General features: G+C 30.0%; 1 protein-coding gene across 1 annotated transcript; it reads right to left on the bottom strand.

Annotated features, from left to right (window-relative positions):
• Positions 1–18,600: 18,600 nt before the first annotated feature.
• On the bottom strand, positions 18,601–22,101 carry LOC112697811 (uncharacterized). Its single transcript, XM_025751146.3, has 3 exons — positions 21,566–22,101; positions 20,634–21,326; positions 18,601–19,370 (listed from the first exon to the last, which is right to left on the bottom strand). Exons 1-3 carry the CDS (start codon positions 21,780–21,782, stop codon positions 18,865–18,867), a joined length of 1,416 nt encoding a protein of 471 aa, XP_025606931.1. The 5' UTR covers positions 21,783–22,101; the 3' UTR covers positions 18,601–18,864.
• Positions 22,102–24,820: the final 2,719 nt, after the last annotated feature.

Here is a 24,820-nt window from a genome sequence, read left to right on the forward strand (position 1 = left end):
GAATTTGTCGAAACTAGTAAACAACTAGCGGACATCTTCACTAAACCTTTATGTAAAGAAAGTTTTTTTAACATCCGAAATGAACTTGGTATCTTGGATTCTAATCTAATATGATTTGTTTGAATTCATTGTGTTTATATTGCTATTTTATCTCTTACTAACTTAAGCATTGGAGATATCCAATTAGCCATTGTTTTGTAGGTTTATGAGTTGATGAATGAGTGATCAATCTTGAGGTAGATTGAAGAATTTGAAGATTATAAACAATGGAGGATCAACAAATTGAAGTTTATAATAATTTAAATGAGTATATACATGATGGAACTCAAAGGATTGAAGAAAGAACCACCAAAGGATGAAAATTTGGTGATTTTGGGCAAAATGATGCATGTTGCATCGATGCAACCAAGCTTTGCATCGATGCAAAGCACACGACGTGCTATGTGCATCGATGCAAAGCCCATTGCATCGATGCAAACAAGACCAAATTACATAAAAACACGTAAATTTGGCATTTTTGTGCAACAAAACCCCCCTTTTTTCATCATCTTCAACCTCACAACTCATATCTCCATCTCCAAACCTCCATTACCTCCAAAACAAGCTCACATATAGCTTCATACAAATCACAAAACTTAGATACCCACTACAAACAAATTACATATTTGAAGTCCCCACATTCTCCTCTACAAAACCCATAAAACAAAATCATCCACAATGCCTAGAATCAAGAGAACCGTCAAGAAGTCAAAAGGTTCTTCAAGTGTGGTTCCACCTCCAAATAATCATCCTTTGGCAAGGTACTTTGCTTCTAATGAAGATCTTCAATTCTATGAGGCAAGGCTCGCCGGAAGAAAGGAAATTCCTCCGAGGTATTTGGATCCGACCCTTCTTGTCATTCATAACTTTGATACTCTTAAGGCTATTCTAGTTCATCAAGGTCTCATGGATTTTGTTCAAATTAAGAGTAAATTTTATCCGGATTTAGTTGCCATAGCCTATAGTACACTCATGATTGAGATTGATGAGGAAGATGAATCAAGTTTCACATTATTCTTCAAGATAGGAAGAAAGGATTATAGGCTAGATGGTGATGAGTTAGCCACCATTTGGGAGCTGCCAAATCAAGGTGACTTGTTTCAAGGTGGTAAAACCCCAATTGATGAATGGGGTTATTCAAAGGACAATGCCATGCATTTGTTCAATCTTGTACAAGGAGCTCATTCCAAAATTAGTTGCAATTCAATGAGTGCGGAACATAGAACTTTGTTATATCTAGTCACCTATGTATTGCAACCTAGAATATCCGGGCATGCGAATGTAAATGATGAAGATTTGATTGTCATGTGGGCTATGATGAATGGAATTAAGATTAATTGGCCATACTTTATAATACAACATATGGTTAGGCTCAAGATGAAGGATAGGAATGGTGGATTAGGATTCCTTTGCCTATGGTCTAAAGTCTTTGATTATGTTGGTATTGATGTATCAAATGAGATTACCAAGGAAGTACCACCTCAATCTTGTATCAACACTCATATTCTCAACAAAATGGGAAGAAGAAATGTTGATGAACAAGGTCCTCAAGAGGAAGCTCCTCCACAAGCACCTCAAGCTCAAGAACCACCCTCCTTGGTTGATATAATGAGAGAATTACAATCCATCAACCAAAACATCCAAAGGATTGACGTAGAGCATGGTAGGCAACTTGAAGCACTTAATCGTCGTGTGTCTTGTGTAGATCGTCGCACGGGTCGCTTGGATCGTCGTATTGATGACTTATATGAGCATTTCGGGATCCACCTACCATATGAAGAGGACACTGATGATGATGAAGACCAAGATTGATTGTCTCCTCTTCATCAAGTCACTTTTTATTGCTTTATGTTTATTTCATTATATGAATTGTTAAACTAACTACTAGTAAGCTAAGGATTTCTATTATGGTTTTAATATTTTGATATGCTCTTCATAATTTTGTTTAATAACTAATGCTTGTATGCTTATTTGGTGAACAACTCAAAATAGGCTTGGTACCCCTATTTTAAGTTAATGAGCATGCTTCAATATATTTCACTTATTTAGGGGGAATTATGCATGCTTCTTTTATATATAAAAAGAGAAAATCAAATTCTTTTGAAAGGGGGAAATATCTATTTTCATTGTTCTATGCATGCTTCTATGACACATTTCAAAATCCTTTCTTTTTGATAATGTCAAAAGGGGGAAGAGAAGTTTGAGGATATTTGAAATTTTAAACTTTTGAAAAAGAAGAAGTTTAAGGATTTGAAAAGAAGAAATAAGTTTGCGAAACAATGTTTTCAAAAAGACTTCCGCTAAGCAAAAACTTTGATATCTAAATTGTTTTCTTTGATAAACGCCCATTAAGGGAACAAATGCACATATTTAGGGGGAACTCCTGCAAATTTTTTTTTTTGTGAAGTCTTCTCCAAAGCTTTCTATAAAACAAAGTGCATTATTGTTGCTTTCAAAATCATTTATAAATGCATATCCTCAAAATTGGTTTGTCATTATCAAAAAGGGGGAAATTGTAAATCATGTTGCTTGTATGCGAAGTTTGTATTCATAGGTTTTGATGAATGACAAACCAACAAACGACATGAAAGACAAACCAACAAACAACTTGAATGAACAAGCATATTGAAAGATCAACCAACATTCAACGTTGAGGAATGAAGAGTTGAAAGCAACACAACAACAACAAGAAACTCAAGTCCACAACATTTGAAGACAAGTATAGTGTCTTAGGACTTAGGTAACTTCTTGTTAAGAACCAATTGCTAAATCTCTCAACACACACTCACAAAATGTTTTGATGCACATCTTGCAATTCGATGCTAGCCAAATGGTTTAAAAACTTGTTTTCAAAGGTACAAAAGCATAGGAATTGACTCCAACAAGTTTGAGATCAATCCTAAGTAGTTTGAAGTGATTTTAAGCCATTCTTTAAGGTTTGCATCGATGCACACTCATCTTGCATCGATGCAAAGCATGCAACGACTTGTTGCATCGATGCAAAGATGTTTGCATCGATGCAACCTAGCTGAAAATTCAAATTTCAGCTTCAAAGACACATTTGCATCGATGCAAAGTGTTATGCATCGATGCAAATGATTCAAAAACATAAAAAAACGGCTAGTTTTAACAAAACGGCTTCATCCCATTAACTCCCAAACGTTTTTAAGGTTTGGGAAGTCTATAAATAGATGGATTAAAGCCTTATTTCAAACATGTGAGTATTTGCAAACTATCTTGTTCATATTCTTTCATTCTACACATTTTTAAGGTGTTATAATACACAATTTGAGAGAGCAATATCAATTGGTTCAATAGTACTAAACTTGTAATCATACACTCTTCTAGAGAGTACTCATTTCATCTCAACAATTCTTTGAGAATTGTTTTCTTGTAACACTTTGTAAATTGGAGTGTGATCTCCAAGGTTGAGTCAAGAGTTATAAACACTATAGTCGGTGAGGATACCAAAGAAGTATACTAAGTACTCAAGGCAAATCTTAGAGAAGGAGTCTCTAAGTGGAGTGGGTTAGTATACGAGTGGTGATCATATACCGTGAGGTGTTAGAAACTAAGGACTCGGATTGTAAAAGGTTTTGCGCGAGCACCTTGAAGCTTGGCAATAGTGGAACTTCTCAATAGCGATTGAGAAAGAAAGTGGACGTAGGACAAGGATTGTGCCGAACCACTATAAATAGCGTTTGCATCTCTCTAAACTCATCTCTTCTATATTATTGTCTTTTATCTTTGAGCAAATAAATTGTGATCGAAAAGTAGCTTCGTAAGTACTTAAGGAATGGCTTAAGTCCGATTGGTGAAAAGCTTGATCAATTTATTTGAGTTGGTGTCTATTGGAAAGTAAAAGCTCCTTATAAATGCTTAGCAATTGAGTTAAGCTCTTGGAAAAATACTAGTACAATAACATTTTTGTATATTGTCTTTAACTTCCGCAAAAAGATTCATTGTTGTTGCAATACTCAATTCACCCCCCCTCTTGAGTAATTGTGCATAGGTTCTACACTGCAAAGGGACTCCGACGCTCAAGTGAGTATGAGTGTGAGAGTATTCAAAGTAAAATGGAATGAATTGCGTACTTCTAGCTTAGTAGCTTACTAGTATATATATTGAGTTGTTGTGAGATTTGTTATTCGTATCAGGTTTATTATTCGTATCTCTGCTGCTACTTTGATGGAGTCTTCTATTAGTGCTTTGATAGTTGGGATTTGTGGTGATGGTTCACTTAGAGGGATTTGCGGACGTTTGATTCCGAGCTGTTAGGTCAGTTTTGGTAACGGATCATAGCCCCCAAGCTAAACCTGTTTGAAGAACTGAGGTATAACAGGTTGAGCTTCAAAGGCATAGCTCAGAATCAGAAGTGGTCGAAGCCCCCAAGCTCAACTTGATTATTGCAAATTTTGAAAAACATGAGGGTTGGCTGATGTTTTTTGGCGATTAAATTGGATTCGAAAGGTTTTTTGCTTTGGAAGAAAGAGAAGGTGTTTTTGGAAAAGACAGGTGCATTTAATGTTTATTGGGTAACGAAGCGGTGGTGGATAGTAACCATTGATTTGTGGTGCACCCTTTTGTATCAATAGATGGGGTTTGTTGCGGGTTTGCTGAGTGGAAGTGGTAGGATAGTGGGTAGTTTTTAGTTATCTCTTCGAATTTTTGTGTTAGGTTTTTACAATATTGGATTTGTTTTGCTGAAGATGAGTAAGAAAGGTTAGTCATTTCTTTGACTTGGTCTCTTTTTTTACTGCTTTTCCTTTTGCTTGTGAAATGGAGAAAGCAAAACGGGTTATGGTGGGGATGGCTGTTAGGGGTAGGGGAAAAAAAGAGGTTGATGATGAGAAAGATAAGATTGTGGAGAAAGTTTGGGTTTGGGACTCTAACGACCCTTTTTCCTAGGTAGTGGAGTCGGTGAAAGCTTACACTTCTGATTTCGATGATGAGCAGAGCGTGTCTTTGCTAGGCTCGGTATCGTCATGGGTTAGGGAAGGTAGTGGTATTAATCTTAGGTTTTTGCCTTGTAGTGCCGTTGACCGTGTTTATGACCGTGGTAAGGGGTTCGAGTATTTCTTCATATATAGTTGTGTTTTCGTTGATTTGGGGGTGAAATTTTCGTTTTCTGAGTTTGAGCGTAGGATATTGATGTAGTTTAAGTGCACACCATCTCAGTTACATCCTAACTCTTGGACGTTTGTTAGAGCATTTGAAATTTTAATGGATTATCTAGAAGTTGAGCCATCGCTAAAAGTGTTTTTTGTACTTTTCCAATGTAAAGGGGTTAAAAGAGGTTGCTGGTTGAATCTAGTCAGTGTCCCTAATCGAGCTATTTTTAGCTTGTATGGTCTTCCTATAAGGATTTTATATTTGTAAAAATTAGTGTTGCTAATGACGAATTTTTCTAGTATATTGATGAATGTCTTTAGGAGAAATTCCCTTTCTTCAACTGTAGCCAAAGTACCAACTACCAATCCCATGCCAATATGGCCGTTTTCCATCAGCCTCAAAACCCCACGCCTGCCTTTTACATTTTTCCCCTTTAATAAATTCAAACTAAAACAAATGGCAGCAGCCAGGGACACTTCCAAGGGTAGTGGTGTGGGGGCAAGTGCCCCCACTATAATTTAGAATTTTTTTAGTAGTATATGATAATAATATTTATTTGTTTTTATTATATTATTAAATTTGATCCCACAATAATTTTTACTCAACTTTTGGTACTTAATCATTAATTTAAAAATTTTATATTAGATATTCGTTAGAATGATCAATTCTCAGATTTAAACGAAATTAGTGTCTTTTTTAAAAATTAACTCAAAAGAATATTATTTATTTTCTTTTCAAATTAGCTTTATTTTTGCATAGTAACTGTATTAATTGAGAGAACTTTTTTAACTATGAATATCAATAAGAGTCGGCTTCTAATTGTGTTGGAAAGTAAATTTTTAAATAATTGTTTAGTAATATATATGAAAAGAGAGAAATTTTGATGGTAGTGTTAAGAGAAAATTAATTAATTTTTTAAAAATATAAAACCTAAAACAATATAATTTTAAATTATATATTATTATTTAAATTACTATTTTAGTGTTTTAATTTGTATATTAGATATTTTGAAAACTAATCATATTTTACAATAACAAAATATAATCATAACAATAATCTTGTTATATGTATATTAAAAATAATTATCTATATAAAATATATATTAAAATATAAAATACATATTAAAAATAAGTTAAACAATACATGTATTTATACACAGATATATAATGGTTAATAGATAATTTAATATTTAATTTTTTAGATACACATATTATTTTTATTATAAAAATTATTATCACGTTATATAAATTTTGCCCCCACTACTAAAATTTTTTGGATTCATCATTGGCAACAGTGATAATAAGAAAAAACTGGGGAAAAAAAAAAGCAAAAGAAACTAAACATGTAAATCTAAATCAAATTAAGTACAAATTAATAAAATAATTAAGAGAACAAACTTGCACACATAAAAGGAGGGAGCAGAGGGTGCCCGAACCAAAATAAATAACTCTCTTTTCGTATATGTTTAAACAACTTTGATTGTAAATTGAAATGAGGAATGATCTTTTAATAAGGAAGGTGATCCTAAAAGACAAGATATTGATATGATCCTTCGATAAAAAAGGTGATCGATCGAGATAATTCTTTGATAAGGAAAAGTGATCGACAAAACGTTTGAGATAATAACCTTCGATAAGGGAAGGAGATTCCCACTTTTTATACCGATTTGAACTCAATACCTTCCATAAAAGTTACGAAAAAAAGTAACTAATAGTACAATAAAAAATGCGATTATGATTGTTCTTCTTTTATCTTTTTGTTTGATTTATGATTATGTTTATTATTTCATTCAAAGATCGTTCTTTTCTTCAAGAATCCTTTTTAATTGATTTGTGATTATGTTTATTTTTCTTATTTCACTCAAAGATCGCTCTTTTATCCAAAGATCTTCTCTATTTGATTTATATATGATTCTGTTTAATTTTCTTATTTTATTCAAAGATTCTTTTTATTTGATTTATCTATGTCAATGTTATTATTCTTCTCTTATTTATTTTGCCTTGCTTTATGACTTACGAAAACATCAAATCAGGGTTTATGAGTTTGCATTCTATATCTTTTAACATTATAGGCATTTTGTTACGAGTCACGTGTTATAACATAAGTAAATGAGAAGCATCTAAAAGTCAAACCACTCCGACTAGCGAAAACTTTTGAAAATAATAATTGAACAAGATTACATCATCATTATTTTTATTTTAAAATTCAAAGTGGCTGGAGATGGATACGATGACACTATATAGAAAAACTATTGAGAAACTTTTGTTTCTCACCTCCTTTCTGTACTATCTTTAGGAACGATGCAGTACAAAGTAATACGCTGCTCGGTTGAGGAGGAAAGACAAGTGCACTGTTAGGAACAAGATATCAAGAACGTAGATACAAAACATTAAGCGTTTATCTTAAGAAGGAAGAATAGACGATTGTTTTAGTTATATTTAGACAAATTAAGAGAATTAGAATTTTCTATATATCTTGTTTTATCTTTATTGAGTGATTGCAATTGTGATTTGATATTTCTTTTTTATGATTATTTGATATGAGTAAAATTTGTTATTGTTTATGCCTTTATTTTTTAGCATGTCTATTTTTTATGTTAGTATTTCTAGTTCCACTTTATTTTTCAACTAATAACAATTTTAATAAAAACTAGTTATTAACTACTTTTATATATATAAACTATTTTCTATAAATATTTTATATTTAAAAAAAATCGCAAGATTTAAAAATCAACTATCAATATAATTTAAATAAGACTTAAATTTGATTTAAAAATATTAAGGTGTTACAGTAGATGTAGAATTTTGACTTGTGTTATGAGATGATATAGTAGTGAAATGAGGAAAAGTTAAAATAGTACGAGGAAATTGATTGTAAGTTGGAGATGGAGAATCTGCTTCGAATAATTCATGATAAGGAAATTTAGTTTCATCAAACAAAACATGCCTTGAAATCACAATTTTATCATTAGAAGTTAAGCATTTATTATACCCATTATGATGTGGAGCATAACCAAGAAACACTGACAGAGAAGATTTATATGCAAACTTTGTAGAATTATACGGCTTAAGGCAGGGATAACAAGCACACCCAAATGTTTTTAAAAAATTGTAATCTGGTTTTTGTTTATGTAGTAATTGATAAGGTGACATGTGATTAACAATTTTGGAAGGTAATCTATTTATAGTATATGCTGCAGCTAAAAATACATCATTCCAGTGTAATAATGGTAAGGATGCAGTGGCAAGCATGGCAAGTCCCATTTCAGTGACATGCTTATGTTTTCTTTCTGCCCTTCCATCTTGCTGGTGTATATAAGGGCAGGAGAAGCGATGTACAATGCCATTGTTAACCAGAAAATTACTAAACTCTTGAGATAAGTATTCTATTCCATGATCAGTATGTAAACCTTCAATTTTAAATCCAGTATGTCTTTCAATTTCATTTTTAAATTGAATGAAACTTAAAAGCTTGAGATTTTGTATGCAACAAATAAATACATGTGTACCTAGTATATGCATCAATGAAGGATATATAATAACTAAAACCATAAAAAGAAGTAATTGGGGCAGGATCCCATAGATCAGAATAAATCATATCAAGAGGAGCTTCAAAGTTATAATTATCAGTAGCAAATGAGAGTAAATGCATCTTAGGCTCACAAAAAAAACCGACATAAACTTGGATTTATTGACTTTTGAGAAGCAGGAATATTACACAGGTTCATAACGGGAAGAACAGTTTTAGACAATTGAATTGGATTAGAAAGAAAACGATTAAGATTATAGATTCAATTGTTAGGCATTGAGATAATGATAGCTAGAAGGAGGTGGTTGTGGACTGTTTGCTTGTTGTGGTGGAGTTCTTGAATTAGCTGGAATCTGTGTATAGGTCCTAGTGCCACCAATCTCACACCATCATCCCCTTCAACAAGTACATCCTTTAATAACCGACACTCAGCCACCACACCTAATCCTTTTTTTCATTCATCACCAATTCCCATATCTGTAATTGAAATCCATTTACTCTCTATACCAAAAACCTCTCCCCCAAAAGTTGAGACAAACAAAATACCAAATACCAAATTTGGAATCACCAAATACCAAACGTTTCTGACTATAACAACTAAAGCAATTGATCTGATTAATAAAGTTCCTTCTACAGGACACCAAACCATAAAATGTAAACATTGGAAAGAGGCTGTGGACAGAGAAATGGAAGCAATTCGGAAATGCAAGACATGGACTAAAAAGAATCAAAACACTCTGCATATTCTCATATTCTCTGCATATACCAAGAACAATTACAAGGAATTTGACGAAAATTGATTATTAGAAATGTTCTCAGAAAACAATCAGGGCCTAGAACTAGGTTACATTTTCTACAATTGAATTATGATAGCTAGAAGGAGGTGGTTGTGGACTGTTTGCTTCTTGTGGTGGAGTTCTTGAATTAGTTGGAATCTGTATATAGGTCTGATCAAATCGATGGAAGCAAGAAATGGTCGTATGGCCAATTTTGCCACAAACTTGGCACAAAGGCCTTTGATCAGAGTTGAAACTCCTCCACCTCTGCCTCTCCTTCCTCCAAGATTAGATGAAGATGGTTCTTTAGAAAATTGATAGTTTGATTGAGCATAATTTGCTTGTATGGATCCCAAATCTATTTTCCTAAACCTTTCTATCATGTCTTCGTGAGCAAATAACAATGTCTCAGTATCTGATTTAGTCATAACTAAAGATATGTACAGGCATAATCTTCTATTAAACCATCAGTGATAGCAGAATATATGATCCTCCAATGAAAGTGTGTAGCCAATGTCAGCAAGTGCATCAACAACATTTCTTCTCTTTTGTAAGTAATCAGATGCTGTAATACCTTATTTTCTGATTGATTTAAACTTAGTTTTGAGCTGCTGAACCTTAATCTTTGAAATCTTGCCACTCTTTTAATCCGTATTCACACATTCTCTATTCAAGAATTTTAAAATACATAGAGACCTTTTTTTACGATGTAATGTCCAAAAACTAGAAATAGATGTATCCTCCTATATGGTCATATGGAGTGTATGTAAAAAGGAAAATAGCTAATTTTGATATAATTTATGTTATAATTAAATCAAATAACGTATATATTATATCTTTCTGTAGATTTTTTAATTTTACAAATTAAATTATAAGTTGTGAAGTCAATTAATATTTAATGATATCAAGAAGAATTGTTACAAAGATTTGGATTTATTCTAATTTTTTATAATTTTATTTTCTTTAACTTATATAAATGATTGTAGAATTTTATTAGATAAAAAAATATTATTTTTAAAAAATTTTTTTTAAATAAGATATTTTTATTGAATTTTAAATATGTTTAAATATATTTTTTAAAGATAATATTTTTTTAAAAAAATAAATTATTTATTTTCTTAATGCCAACAATATGTTACAATTTTAAAGAATAAAAACAAAAAAGTTTTGTTTTTTTTTTACCAAAAATATCATTTACTATAATCGTTAATTATAATTTATACACTTAATTCTAATTTTTTCTTCAAATCTTTATTTTTCTTTTAAATTTTATTTATCCTCTGAATTTATATTTACATCATTATTATCATTTCAATTTAGAGCAAAAACACTTCTAAAGAATGCGGGTTCATAAATTGAAAAAAAAAAGTAACCAGAGTATAGAATTAGTGCTTTAATTTTTAACGAGAGTATAGAATTAGTGCTTTAATTTTTACTAGAAGAACTACAGACTAAAAAAAAAGAGAACATTGTGATAAATTTTTTTTTGAGGAAATGAAACATTCTTTTTGTCCATATGTTTCTGTTTTCAAATTGCAGTTTTGGAGATTTTGGTTTCTACTAATTTTTTTAGTATTGTGTTAATTTTTTTAAGAGGTTAGGTTTTGTTTAAATTCTACTTCTATTGCTAATAGCCTAACAGTTACATGTAACATTATGAACTGATGACTATTGAGGCAACAATTTGGAAAGAAATAAATAATGAACTGACTACAATTGTTGGAAAACATTATTGTATAACTAGACTAAAGAAAGAATATCATTTACGGTATAACTAGGCTAAAAAAAAAAAAGTATAATCTACAATTGAGTTTTGGCTATTTTATTAGTAACTAATTTAAAAAATTGCTTGCATTTTTGTGTCAAAGTTTTAGTTTATTTGCTAATGGTATTTATACTTACGAAAGAACTACATGAAGTTTAAAAAGAATAAAATGGATTTATACATGACTATGACATTTTACAAAGAATAAATTTTTAATGACTATGACATTATGCATGCCTATTTATTCATTTGTTCATATAATATTATTTTAAAATTTTTTAATATATTAAAAACAATCAAACCAAACATGTTTTCAGTGTTATCATATTTTTTAAAAAATTGAAAACAATAATCAAAACAAACATATTTCTTAAAATATAAAAATTTGAAAACAAAAACAATTTTCAAAAAATAAAAAATAAAAATAAAAACAAAAAAACTTTTCCTCAAACCAAACACCACTTTAGCTATTGAGCTTCTTGATTTAGTTTGTATTTTTTTTTTTTTTTGAAAAAAAAACTGAAAGTTCTCTATTACTGGAGAGATTTTTCGGAGGAATCAAACAAGATAATGAGAAAATACCACATCCAACTCAAAACCTTAAGGTAGTAAGTTAATAGGTCTCTCATCTTATAAACTCTTCACTCTTCCTTACTTTTTTTGATGTGTGACTAACTTCATGCACTCATCATACTTATAACATTAATAGATTCTAAGTTTCAAAACCCTTAGTTGACCTTTTCTTGATGATTTTAGCTTGCAAGTTGAGTTTGATTTGGATAAATTTTTTGGGACTGAGTAGTAGCTCTAATATTCACAGAAGAGGTAATTGGTAATTAGTGTTTGGTTTTTTAAATCTTAAAAAGGGGTGGTAAAACGAGATAATCTCTCTGTTTTTTAGAAAATGGAAAGACTCTCTTTAAAATTTTTTAATTTGGTATCGAATGTTAATATATATATATATATATAAAAGGAGTAAGTGTTAGTTACTGGCCTTAATCTTGTTCATGTTTCATGTTTTATTAATGTTTGATGTTTGATTCGATTCTTGTGAGATTACCTTTGTGTATTGAAATGATCTCTTATGCTTATTGTTTTTGGTGAAATATTAAAGTTTTCTAATTGTGCAATATAGTTACTTAGCTATCTTGTTACGGAATTATCTCTCAAGAAATACTAGTAATACAAAACAACAACAACAATAACAATAGGGGTGAGCACGGGTAGAGGGTATCCGATTACCTGTCTGAATCCAAACCGAATCAATTAAATTGGTTATGAAACTAACGGGTAATCGGGTTCAACTCGAACCAAACCAATGACCTTTGTTAGTGATTGATTTGTGTATCCATTTTGGGGTGCGGAATCCAAACCAACCCGTGAATCTGATCATATATTAATTAAATAAAAAAATATATATGGCTTTTAGTGAGATTATTCACTATTAATATGTTTAGATTTTAATGAATTTAGTTTTTAATGTATTTGGTATTTAACATGTTTAGATTATTTATATTAATGTTACATGTTTATTGTACTTGTTGAATTTTTAAGATAAAAATTTGGTTTTTTTTATGAATTTCAAAATCATCGGGTACCCAATTACCCGAACTGAACCAATCTGTTTTTAATCGGTTTGGTTTGGTTCGAGTACATGCACAAAAAAATACAAATCCAAATCAAACCAAACCAATTACATTTTGATCGGTTCGATTCTAATTTCACTTTAAACCCGAACCAAACCGATCCGTGCTCACTCCTAAATAACAATAAAAAATAAAGCATTCTTATACTAGCTGGTGTTGCCAATTAAACGGCAGCCATTATGTTTCATCAAGCATTATATTTATAGTGAGACCATTTATACATAGATTTCCTTTGACTTTGTCCATTTTCTGTATAATTTTTTTTACCGTTGGCTACTTGTGTATTTTCTATCTTATTCAGTGTCCTAATAAGATAATCAATCATTTTTTCATATGTCTAAACTATTTGAGACGAAATTCTACTGTTTTTATAATAAGAGGCACTATTCCAACTTTCTTTCTTTCTTTTTGTCCATATGTTTGGCCGCTAAGAATAAAGAACAAGAATCTAAGAAATATTTGTAATTCAATTGCAAAATGCAACGAAATGCTTAACGAAACGAACCGTATAGGTGTCCTTGTTGTATTGCCATTCTACTATGTTATGTAGTATTTACTCTGATGCTTAGTTTGTTGTCAAAAGAGCTGTTTAACAATGTTGCTTTGAAATGCAAGATCCTGCTGAATATAAGAGAAGGGTGCAACTTCAGGCCAAACAATATCCACCTACTATTTAGCATCTTGTTTGGTTTTGTTATGTGATTTTGAAGTTTAAATTACTTTATTAGCTTTGATATGTTAAGTGAATTTAGGCTGCGTTTGTTTTTGAGAACAGGACAAGACAAGACAGTGAGAATAGGATAGGACAAGACATTGATGGTCAGAGATACAAAATTTTGTATTCTTGTATTCTGTTTGGTAATAAATTAGAACAAATTATGAAAATTCAATTTATTCTCATTTTTTTTCATTCAAAATATTTGAGATGTAAAATATAATAATAAAATATATAATTATGAAAAATTATCAAGAATTAGAAAGAAAAAATGAAAAATAAGTTGTATCTCTTGTTAGTGTCTCCGTATCCTTCCTGTCAGGATGGACACAAAATACACTAATTCAGTCTCTGGACACATTGTCTTTGTCCATGTCTTTCCTATCAAGCATGATTTTGTGTCTCTGTGTCCCTGTCTCAGTGTCCTGTCTCTATAAACAAACGCAGCCTAAAGACCTAATTAATCATTAGTTTCCTACTTTCCTACCTTAGCTTATTATCATCATGAACAGGGCCTTTAGTTGTATTTCACTATTTTGGAAACCATGCTGGGATATGAGTTACAATATGATGCTAAAGATTGTGTTTTTTGGTATTATGATGAATGAGAAATGTTTGTGACTGAATTTTTGTCACCCTAGGATGGAGTGTAGGTCATATTTAAAGTGGGAGTCACATTGGTATAATAAGGTGATAAATCTCACACAAATCTTACTCCTTTTGCGTATTAAGTGTCTCTTTTTAGTTGTGTACAACTATTAAAATAATTATTAAAAATATAAATAATTAAAAGAGAAAGACTCAAATATGCTTAATACTATTTTCTCTTATATTGATTTTTTAGGCTTTTAGCGTTCTCTTTCTATTTTGATTGTAGAGGGTATAATAAGTAAAAATTAATTAATGACTTTTTGAAATTAAAAAGCAATACTTAATTTGTAACAAAAAATAAAAATAAAAAGAGTCACTTAATATGAAACAAAAAGAGTAAAAAAAAAACTTGAGTTATTCTATTGCCGATCAAAAAATTGAGGTATTCTATTACCTATCAACAAATTATGTTATAGTGTACATACTAAATAGGAATTTAAAAATGTTTGGTAACAAAAAAATTAATAAAAAATAGTAGAATTTATTTTATTTAGTATTTATTAATTGTTATAATAATTAGTAAATATTAAATAAAATAATTTTTTTTTTTAATGTGAGGTGAAACTGTTTCACACATAATATGATAATATTATTTTTTTTCTTAAAAAAATAAATGTGTACATGATATATACCCTCTTAAATAATGATTTTTGAAAGGTATGTACAAATTAAATGCTTTAAAAGGTTATGTTAGTGAGGGTCATGAAGATCAATTTAGAAAAGCTTGTAGGATAATTAGTTAAATATTAATATTATTTTTGAGATAGTGATTTGTGAGGCACACACGTTTGATTGCTCAAACTTTTGGTGTGGTTTCTTTATTGGACTTTGACATGTATAGCGAAGGATTGATACACTTGCATGTTTTGATTGTGTTATTAAATTTCATTAGTCAATATTTCATTTTTTTTTTTTACTAAAGATAGGAGACTCGAACCCGCAACCTCTTAATTGAGTATGGGGAGACTATGCCATTTGAGCTATAACTCATTGGTTAGTCAATATTTCATTTACCACCTAAACTTATAAATCATATTATTATTTGATTATATTGGGAAGTTCTCTATGTTTATAGCTAAATCTTTATCAAGGACAACAGAGATTCATATATGCTTTTTTTTTTTTGGTCATTTGGAAATTGTTTGAGACGATGCTGGGTACCAAATTTTGTTTTTTTATTTTTTTTTTTATAAATTTCTGTATCATTAGGTACCAAATTATCCGAACCGAACCAATCCGTTTTTAATCGATTTGGTTTGGTTCGGGTATATACATTAAAAAAATGTAAATTCAAACCAAACCGAACCAATTATAATTCAATTTGATCGATTCTAATTTCACCCTAAACTTGAACCAACGCAACCCGTGTTTACCTCTATTGTTATTAAAATCGGATCGGACCGAACTGACCGATTCGACTGAAAAACCAATGAATCGGATTCTAGACCGGTCCAATGATCAAACCACATAAGGCAATGAAGCGGTGCAAACCGGTCAAATTTGGGGTGAACCGGTCAAAACCGATAAGGCCGGTTCGACCGAACCGATTGAGTTTCAAAATTTTTTCAAAATGTGGAAGATAGGGTTCGAACCCCCTCATGATGGAAAAAAATGATACTCACAACCACCAGGCTATTAAACTTATTATTAATATATATACAAATTAATATATATAAATATCTTTTACCAAGTAATTTACTTCTATTTAATTTATTTTAATTTTAGTTATAAACTCATTCATTCTTAAATTAATTATATTTTTGTTTAACAATAATTATAAACTCACTTGTTTTTTTATAATTATATAATATCTATTAACATTATTTTTCAATAAATACTTGTAGTATATAATAGTATAATAGATATAAACTAATTAATAAATTATTGAAATTCAAAAATAATAGTTATTTTAATATAAAAATAAAATAAAAATATTTATGATAGAATAAAATTAACAAAATACTTATTGTTCCTATTTCATATTGTTTTAGAATAACTAGATATTTTTAAAACGTTAGTGAAAATATGTATTTTAAATTTTAATTTTAAATTTTTTACTATGTTTTGTTTTTTATTTACATAAGATCGGGTCAATCGGTTCAACCAGTGATCTACCGGTTGAACCAATGACCCAGTGATCCAGTGACTTGATCATCGATTCGATTCTGACAACTATGCTCACTCCTAAATTATGATATAAGGTGGATTGGTTAATAGCATGAGCATAATTAAAATTTTGGCATGATCTCTTTCATATTTATTATATGTCTCTTTAGTTGGTGATATTTTAGTTTATTGTCATGATATAATGGTAGTTTAATTGTATGATTGGATCCTTTTTATTTGATTGGATTTTTTCTATGACAATGTTAAAATAGGTAGTTTCATTAGTTGTTTTTTTTTTATGTTTGGGTCGATTTTATTCTGAACAACCTACAAAAATATTGGTTTTAACAAATTAATAATATTATGTTCAATTATTTAAGGAGACCAAATTATTATTTATGGATCAATATAAAACTGGTGAAGCGGATCAAAACGTTTATGTTACATAATGTTCAAATGATATATATTTAATAATTTGAATGAGCTTTTACTACATTATTATTATTAAATTATATATTATTATATTGTTATACCTATTATAATTAAGTATTTACTAATCAAATAAAAAAAATACCTTTTAAATAGTTACATAGATATAAGAATTTGATTAGATATTTTCATTTTATTAAAAATAAATTCTAATTTTTCAGTAAAAACACAAAAACTTGCATTATAGTAAAATTATAATTTCTAGACAAGTCATTTTATTATCTTAAAAAAATAATTTATTTATAGAATAATCTTACAAAATTAACAATAATTTTTATGAAAATAATTTACTAGTAAAATGAAAACTAATTAGTTAATCATCATGAAATTTAATTTCAGCATAAATTTATAATTAAATATATTTTTACAACTTAATTTAAAATGTGTTAGAGAAAGAATTTAGTAACTAAAAATACAAGTCATTGAAAATAAAACAAAACTCATCAAGAAAAGAGTTACTAATGTTTTCTCTGCAACTAAGATTTTAAAAGAAGCACGGAAAACACATAAACAACGCCAAGCAGAACCTAAAGAAGCACATCCTATGGAGACGGAGGCCGAGAAACATTCTGGCCGCCGCTAAGAAGCACGCAAAGCTGAAGAATTTTTTTTATTTAACTGTATAATATTATAGTCAAAGTCTGTGTAATCCGCAAATATTTTTTTTTATTTAACTGAGTAATCAGAACTCAAAAGTAGTGTAAACTGCAACAATACCCTGGCCTAGAGCGCGAATGCGATTTTTGGCGCTCGCTTGGAAGGTTCCTGCAACGGAGTTTCGGATACCTCTTCAGGTTCCTACAACGGAGTTTCATTTACGACTTCAGCTTCGTCTTCGCCCTCCATAGGTGGGTCCTCGGAGTGTGGGGTTTCCTCCGGGTGACTCTCCCGGCGCATTCGGCGGAGCTGCTTCTGTGCTATCTGAAGCTTCCTCTTCATTCTTAAATACGACTTGTGAGGTCCACTAACCGGAAACTTCTTCCATTGACGGGCCATCCATACCAGACCAAAAAAATGTTTCTTGTATGTAAGTTCGTCCGTATGGACAATTTCTCGGCTCAAAAACCTTCGGACCCAATGTGGTGGGAAGAACTCGGTTAGCAAATAGTAAAGAGCCGTAAAAATAGTTGTCATGCATTATTAATAAAATGTTTAATTGTCAAGAATATATTTGATATAAATAAAAAACTTTTGAAATAAAATTAAAATAAAAAATATACTTTATCCATTTATTTAAAACTCAATTAGCATTTTAGAACGTTCAAATTTTATTATAAGATATCAATTATTAGTATAAGTTGGGCCATGCCCATATGCACCATATAATAATATATTATCTACTCCAAAATATGACAATGGTTCTATTATGCATTCACATGATTAGTTATAAATGGAAAATAAATAGAACCTTGAACGTGAACTGTCTTATAAAATCTAAAAAGAAATAAGAAATTGTTCTTTAGACCAACCATGATTGATGAAAGCTATTTCTTAGCTACCTCAGCAACAATTATATATCTTTGTTTTGTTTCTTGTTTAATTTGCCATTTTTTTTTCAGGCCTGCCCCTGATATATATATGAATTTTTTTTTTATTTGGACGGCATTGTGCTTTTATTATTAATAATTTATTTTATTAACAAAAAATATCTAGCAACATGCATCTTTTTCCCTTATTATTGCTATTATTTTTTTTTTACCTTGGTGCCTTTTTGGCAATAATCATGCCCATGAACCAACAGAGAATGTTCCTATAAAGTTAAAAGAAAAGGACTGAACCGAGAATATAATATATTTAATTATTTATCCAATACAAAATTTACATAGTCATGAAAATATTCTCTTCCAAAAGGTGAAGCTATATATATATGCTAAGGCACCAAGGAAAAAAAATGTACATGACTACTTAGTCAAAGTTAAAGGCTCCACAAAAATTAATGATAAAAAAGAAGTGTCACAACTACCAATTGTGGCATGTATATGAAGCTCTTTAGATGATGATATTACAAAAAAAACATAAGTTGTAAAAAATTAGAGTCTATGAAACTATGTTAGGAGATTTTCCAGAATCATCCAAGACTATTTCAAATAGATCAGCCTCAGATTCCTCGTCAAAATCAAAGGCTACATGATTTGGAATAATATTCCCTTTGGGTGTAGATTTACCATTATGCCACTGAGAATCAATCCTTCCCATGGAGAAGAGTTCCTTGCTATCATCATAGCCCAATTTTGCATTATGGGAATTTACAATTGGGCCCATGAAACATGGATTTGGTGTCCTATGTGCATTAGCAGGTTCATATTTGAACGAACTTTGTCCAAAATTAATCAAAACTATAATGTCTATATTTGAAGCCAATGTTGGATATAGTGGAGTGCTAAATTCATCTGATTGGCAATGGATTTCATGAACCAATTCTGAATTTAATGTGAAGAACACCTGTTTTTGCCTTGGATCAAATCCACAACCAATTACTTTCTCACTTCCTATCATCCATTCTTCTTCTTCTTCCTTCTTGGACTCAGTTACTAGTTTCATTCCTGTACAAATGGTTATTTTGTAAGTACATGCATTTGAAAAAAAAAATAGAATAAGAAAATTTCTTAAAATTATAAGATAAACAATGAAAATGAACACCAACAACATACATAAAACTTTTAGTGGTTAGCCATGAGGATGTCCAATGAGAGAGAGACACATTAATAATTATATTTAATATTATTCGCATAATAATTTATTTTGAATTGAAAAATAAAAATAAAAATTAAATTCTAAATTTTCTAGTCATACAAATTATGATATCATATTATTTTTTTAAATTAAACTGTTAAATAAAAATATATAAAAGTGTTGAATTAATAGTATAGTGTTTGTTATGATGCCTAAAAGATATTGTCTAATTACTAAAATACGTTAAATAATTAATTTTAAATTTAAAAATATAAAATTAAAAGATTTTAAATATTTTAAAATTATTATAAAAAATAGTTTAAGCAAAAATTAGACGCTAAACAAGATGCACCATAGAATTGGCTTAATAGTACACTAAGGCAAGAAAAAGTGCTTACTTACAAATATCATCAATTTTCTTATAAATAGTATGGAAAACATTTCAACTGCGCCAGTTGTTTTAACCGTTGATTTCAATTAATATATATTATATATATTTTTTATAATTCAGATCAACGGTTAAAATAACTGATGCACCGATACTACCCTTGAAATGTTTCCAATAGGATACTACTTATAATAGAGTTATAGTGTATGGCAATGTATTATTGTATTATAGTGTGAAACACTTCATGGTGGGCCTTTTCATAAGATTTGATATTTTGGGTGAGAAAATAAGAGATATGTCTTTAGCTGGCCTATCCTATTCTAACAAATCAACACAAAACACAAACTTTTATGATTTTGTGACTTGTGAACATGTAATGTAACAGATTGACATAGAAAGATGATAGAGAATTCAATTAACCTTCTTTTTCTCTTGACATTTCTAGGGTATCAAATCAAACATTTAAAGAGTTAAAAAAAATTGCCAAATATATGCTAATGTTCATGGAGTTAAAAAAGAACATTGAAAACAAATTTGCTAGATACTCTTATAAATATGTCTATACATAAAAATAACATTAAAAACTGTTAGATCATTTGACATGTTTGACTGAATATGTTTAATTAAATAATTATGAACTGTTGTCGATCAATTAAACATATTCAGTCAAACAATCTAACGGTTTATAATATCATTTTCGTGTGAAGATATTTTGACAGGAGCATCTACCAATAAATTTAGTTACCATCAAGAAAAACAGAGCCATTGGAGTTGAAGCCTATGCTTCCATGGTAGCTCCCAGGAACTCTCAAAGGAACATCTCCTCCTCCTCTTGATAGCCCCAAAGAAAACATCACCAAAGATCCAATCTTTCCATTTCTACCCTCCTTGCAACATTCAACCCTCATCATTTCTTCATCAACATTGTCCAAAATACCCTTCTTACAATTCAAACCATCATCTTGAACTAAAAGCTTTGTCTTCTCACCTTCACTACTTCTCTTACAATCATCATCAAAAGAAGAAGAAGAAGAAGAACACAAGATTGTAACTTCAAAATATGCTTCTTGTGGGAATGCATAGTTTCCCAAACAAGGACCAGGTAAAGGTAGAGAAGTTCTCATAATCATCATAGAAGCAGAGTTTTTCTTCTTCAAACCAGGATTGAGCCTAATCTTCTGCATAAACTCAGATGAATCCTGACAAACTTCAAAGGTTATCTCAGGCTCAATTTCAATCCCTCTTCCATGATCATCATCATCAACAACAGCACAAGCTCCTAAAAGGGTACTTGTTGTTGATCTTGATCTTGATGATTGAATAATGTTGTAACTCTTGTGAGCCATGAAATTAAATCTTGACCATCCATTTTCAACAGCATCAGCAGCAAGATATGGATGATCTTCCCAACTGAACAATGTTCTTGTTTTTTCCGAACCTTCAAAATAAACAAACAGATACTATATAGTATACGGGTAATACTAGGGAGACAAAAAAAAAGTCAGAACTTGGCTTATTTAGCATTCATTAATTGTCGCAACAATTAATGAATGCTAAATAAGGCAACTTATGGCTGTTTTTGGCTGATTTTCTTCGGTTACCAAACATTTTCCGTAGTATACTATGAAATAATGCACTATTAGGAATAATTAAAATAACAAACTACTACCTACTTACCATGAAAAACATAGAATTTGCTGCTATTGTTCTTGTGATCATCATCAATTCCAGCTTGATTAATGGTCTCCATTCTAGTGAAACTCTTTGGTTCAACAACAAAGTTTCTATGATGATCTTTTCTTTGATGACACCAACGCCAAATGAAAACCATGAAAAGGGTTGAAACACACCCCAAAGATGCTCCTAAAACCGCCACATGTATCCATTGGATCATATCTTATTTTCTTCACTTTTCAATATCTTAATATGCATATAGAATATAGTTCTTATTGCATATAAAAAGGAAGAAATTAAAAAAGCATGAATGAAGGAAGGGGCAATGGAGTATGGTGAAAGGTGGACCAAAGAAATGGTTTCAATCAATCAAAGCATGGATATGGTGCCAAAGGAGGTGTTACCAAACAAAACATTCAAAGTGCCACATAACATAAGCTTTGAGTTTTTTTTTTTTTTTTTTTCTCTTGGAGTATGAATGAAACCATACAATATTAGTTTAATTGAATTTTGGAACCGACAAAACACTCCTCATTAATAAGCAATGAACGCGTTTCTTTCTTAATTTATATATCTTTTTGTACTTTTTTTTTTCAAAGGAGAGAGAAAATTCAATAAGGACTAATTAGAGTTATTATGTGCTTTCTCTCCATTGCAAGCATTGCCAAGAGTTTATGTAACCTAAGATAGTGGCCCAATTCTAACTACTAGATCTGAACTTTTTATTCATATTAAGCATAAAAGAAATTTTGATGTATTTTGTAGGAATTTTTTCTGAAATGAAATGGAAAAAAAAAATTATTATGTCCCAAAACAAATTAAAACCGTTTTATTTATCAAAATATTTTTTCTTTTTATTTTTTTAGTGTTGGAGTATAATTGATGTGTACCTCAAATTCTCCAATTTTGATTAAAATTGGTAAAATGAGGAACACGAAATCCAATCTTAGCTTGGATCGACCTCACCTAATTCGATTTTAGATCTAATATTTTTTTTTTATCTAAAATCCATTTAAGGGTAGGGTCTGGTCTCTCGTCAAGTTGGTTGCTGCACATACAAAACGAAATTCAAATCTCAGGTACTTGCAGACGAATGAACTGACCATTCAACCAACTCAAGTTGATTTCAATTGACTTTATCTAAAATGATATCATCCTTCTTTCTATTTACTATTAACCAGTGCAAATGTCTAAAATACCCCCTCTTATCAATTTATTATAATAGAGATTTAAGTTCATTTTTAAATGTTCTGAAATTTGTCTATCTATATTATTTAGAATTTCGATAATAAGATGGGAATATAAGAAAAGGAACATTTAAAAAAAAAAAAAGCTGTGAGATGCTTTTTGTTGATGATGCGTTGTTGTTAGCATTACAGTTATAGCAAAGTTCCAAATGGAAAATGGGATGCTTTTTTCTTGAGTTCTATGCTTCCTTGTATAACGGGCAATTTAGGGGTCAAACTATTCCCTGCACAATCAGAAAAAAGTAGCAATCAAAATTTAGGATCTGAAAGTTGATAAGGGACCATTGAACTTTGGAATACCACAAAGATGGATACTGATAAAAAGTGAATCCAAAAGCTACAAGAATTAAGGATAAAACATGTTTTGCCCTTAGAAAGTTAATTAATCTGTTGTTGACTGATCATAATCTTATCTTAATTAATAATAATTTCTTTTTTTTTTTTTGTGGGGGACCACTTAATCACATGATTTTTCTAATGGAATTCAAAGATTATCTAACAAGGAATTCTACATAAATAAATAAGTCATATTAAAGCTAAAAGTAAAAGAGTTTTATAATGGGTATTAAATAAACAAATTTTATAAAATATAGAATAAATCCCTCTAACTTATTAACATTTTGAGTAAAGTGAGAAATAAATCTTTAAAAAATTTATATTTTGGACAGATTAACTTTTTAAAAAATAAATTATCATTAAAGTAATAATAAATAGGGTTGTCATAATCGGCCAAATCTATTGGATCAGTTCGTTTACTCATTTAAATAGACGAGTTTTGCCTCTAAAATTAAGTTCATTTAAGTTTCGGCTAAACGGGTTGAGCCCGATTAACCCGAAAAAAATGATGGGTTAAACAAGCTAACCCACAGACTAAACGGGTGGCCCGTTTATTTCTTTTTATGCTTTTTTCAAAAGAAAGTAGTACTTTTAGCCGATATCTTTTTCGATTCGTTTCGAAAATTCGACCCATTAACTAAAAAAAAAAATTGTTTGTTTAAAATTTTTGACATAAAAATGATATTTTTTGTCAAAATATTTTTCAAAAAATAAAATAAAAGAGTAAACGGGCCAGCCCATTTAACCCATCGGACTTACCATAAACGGTTCGAACTAAAAAATTATGGCATGCGAATGGTGCGAGTTTAAACTAAATGGGTCTAAATAGGTCGGGTTGGCCCGTTTGACAACCTTAATAACAAACATGAACAAATTAATTCAAATTAAGACTTTTAATCCTAATTATAGGGCTAATTTAAAGTTAATGTGTCTAGATTTACTATTCTAAAAAATTTTATTAGTATTTTTTAAGAACTAATTAACCTATCCAAAATATAATTTTGCAAAAATTTATTTATCACTTTACTCTAACATACATTTTAGTTTTCACTAAGAGGAAAGTGTAGTTTAATTTTTATATTATTTACCTTCAAATATTATTAGATTGAAGGAGTAATATTAATTGGATATTTCTTTTAAAAGATTCTTAAATATGCCATCATCCTTGCATAGGAATAGACTTACCAACATTCTATTACATTGTTATTTGCTAAGAATCTTAATTAAGTGTGAGTATCTCTGCCACTAGCACCTAAAATTGAATTACAACTTGTTCTTGTATCTAACTATCTTAAATTAGCTTCCATGTTTTAATTAATTAATCACTGATTATTGAGAATGGAAGGAGAAAAAAAAAAAACATTTCCACATGTAAATTTTGTCCATATTCAATGGAATAATGGATGTACCAGATGGCAAACTCAATGGTTAAGAGAGACACTTGTGTATGGTCATATATATATGGTGGAGCCAAATTTGCCAAAATAGGTGCATGCAAATAAATACAAAATTATATTAACTGTTTGGTTGTTGAATAAAAATTCAGGTGTCCCACACTTTGCTTGTGATTGATGTGAACCAAATTAAAGAGTTTCTTAGTCTTACCTAGATAGAGGTCTTGGTAATAAATACTTAAATAGACTTTACTAAGCTAAGTATTATTTAATTTAATCCG

Source organism: Arachis hypogaea, chromosome 16 (assembly GCF_003086295.3).
Source record: "Arachis hypogaea cultivar Tifrunner chromosome 16, arahy.Tifrunner.gnm2.J5K5, whole genome shotgun sequence".
NCBI classification, from domain to species: Eukaryota; Viridiplantae; Streptophyta; class Magnoliopsida; order Fabales; family Fabaceae; genus Arachis; species Arachis hypogaea.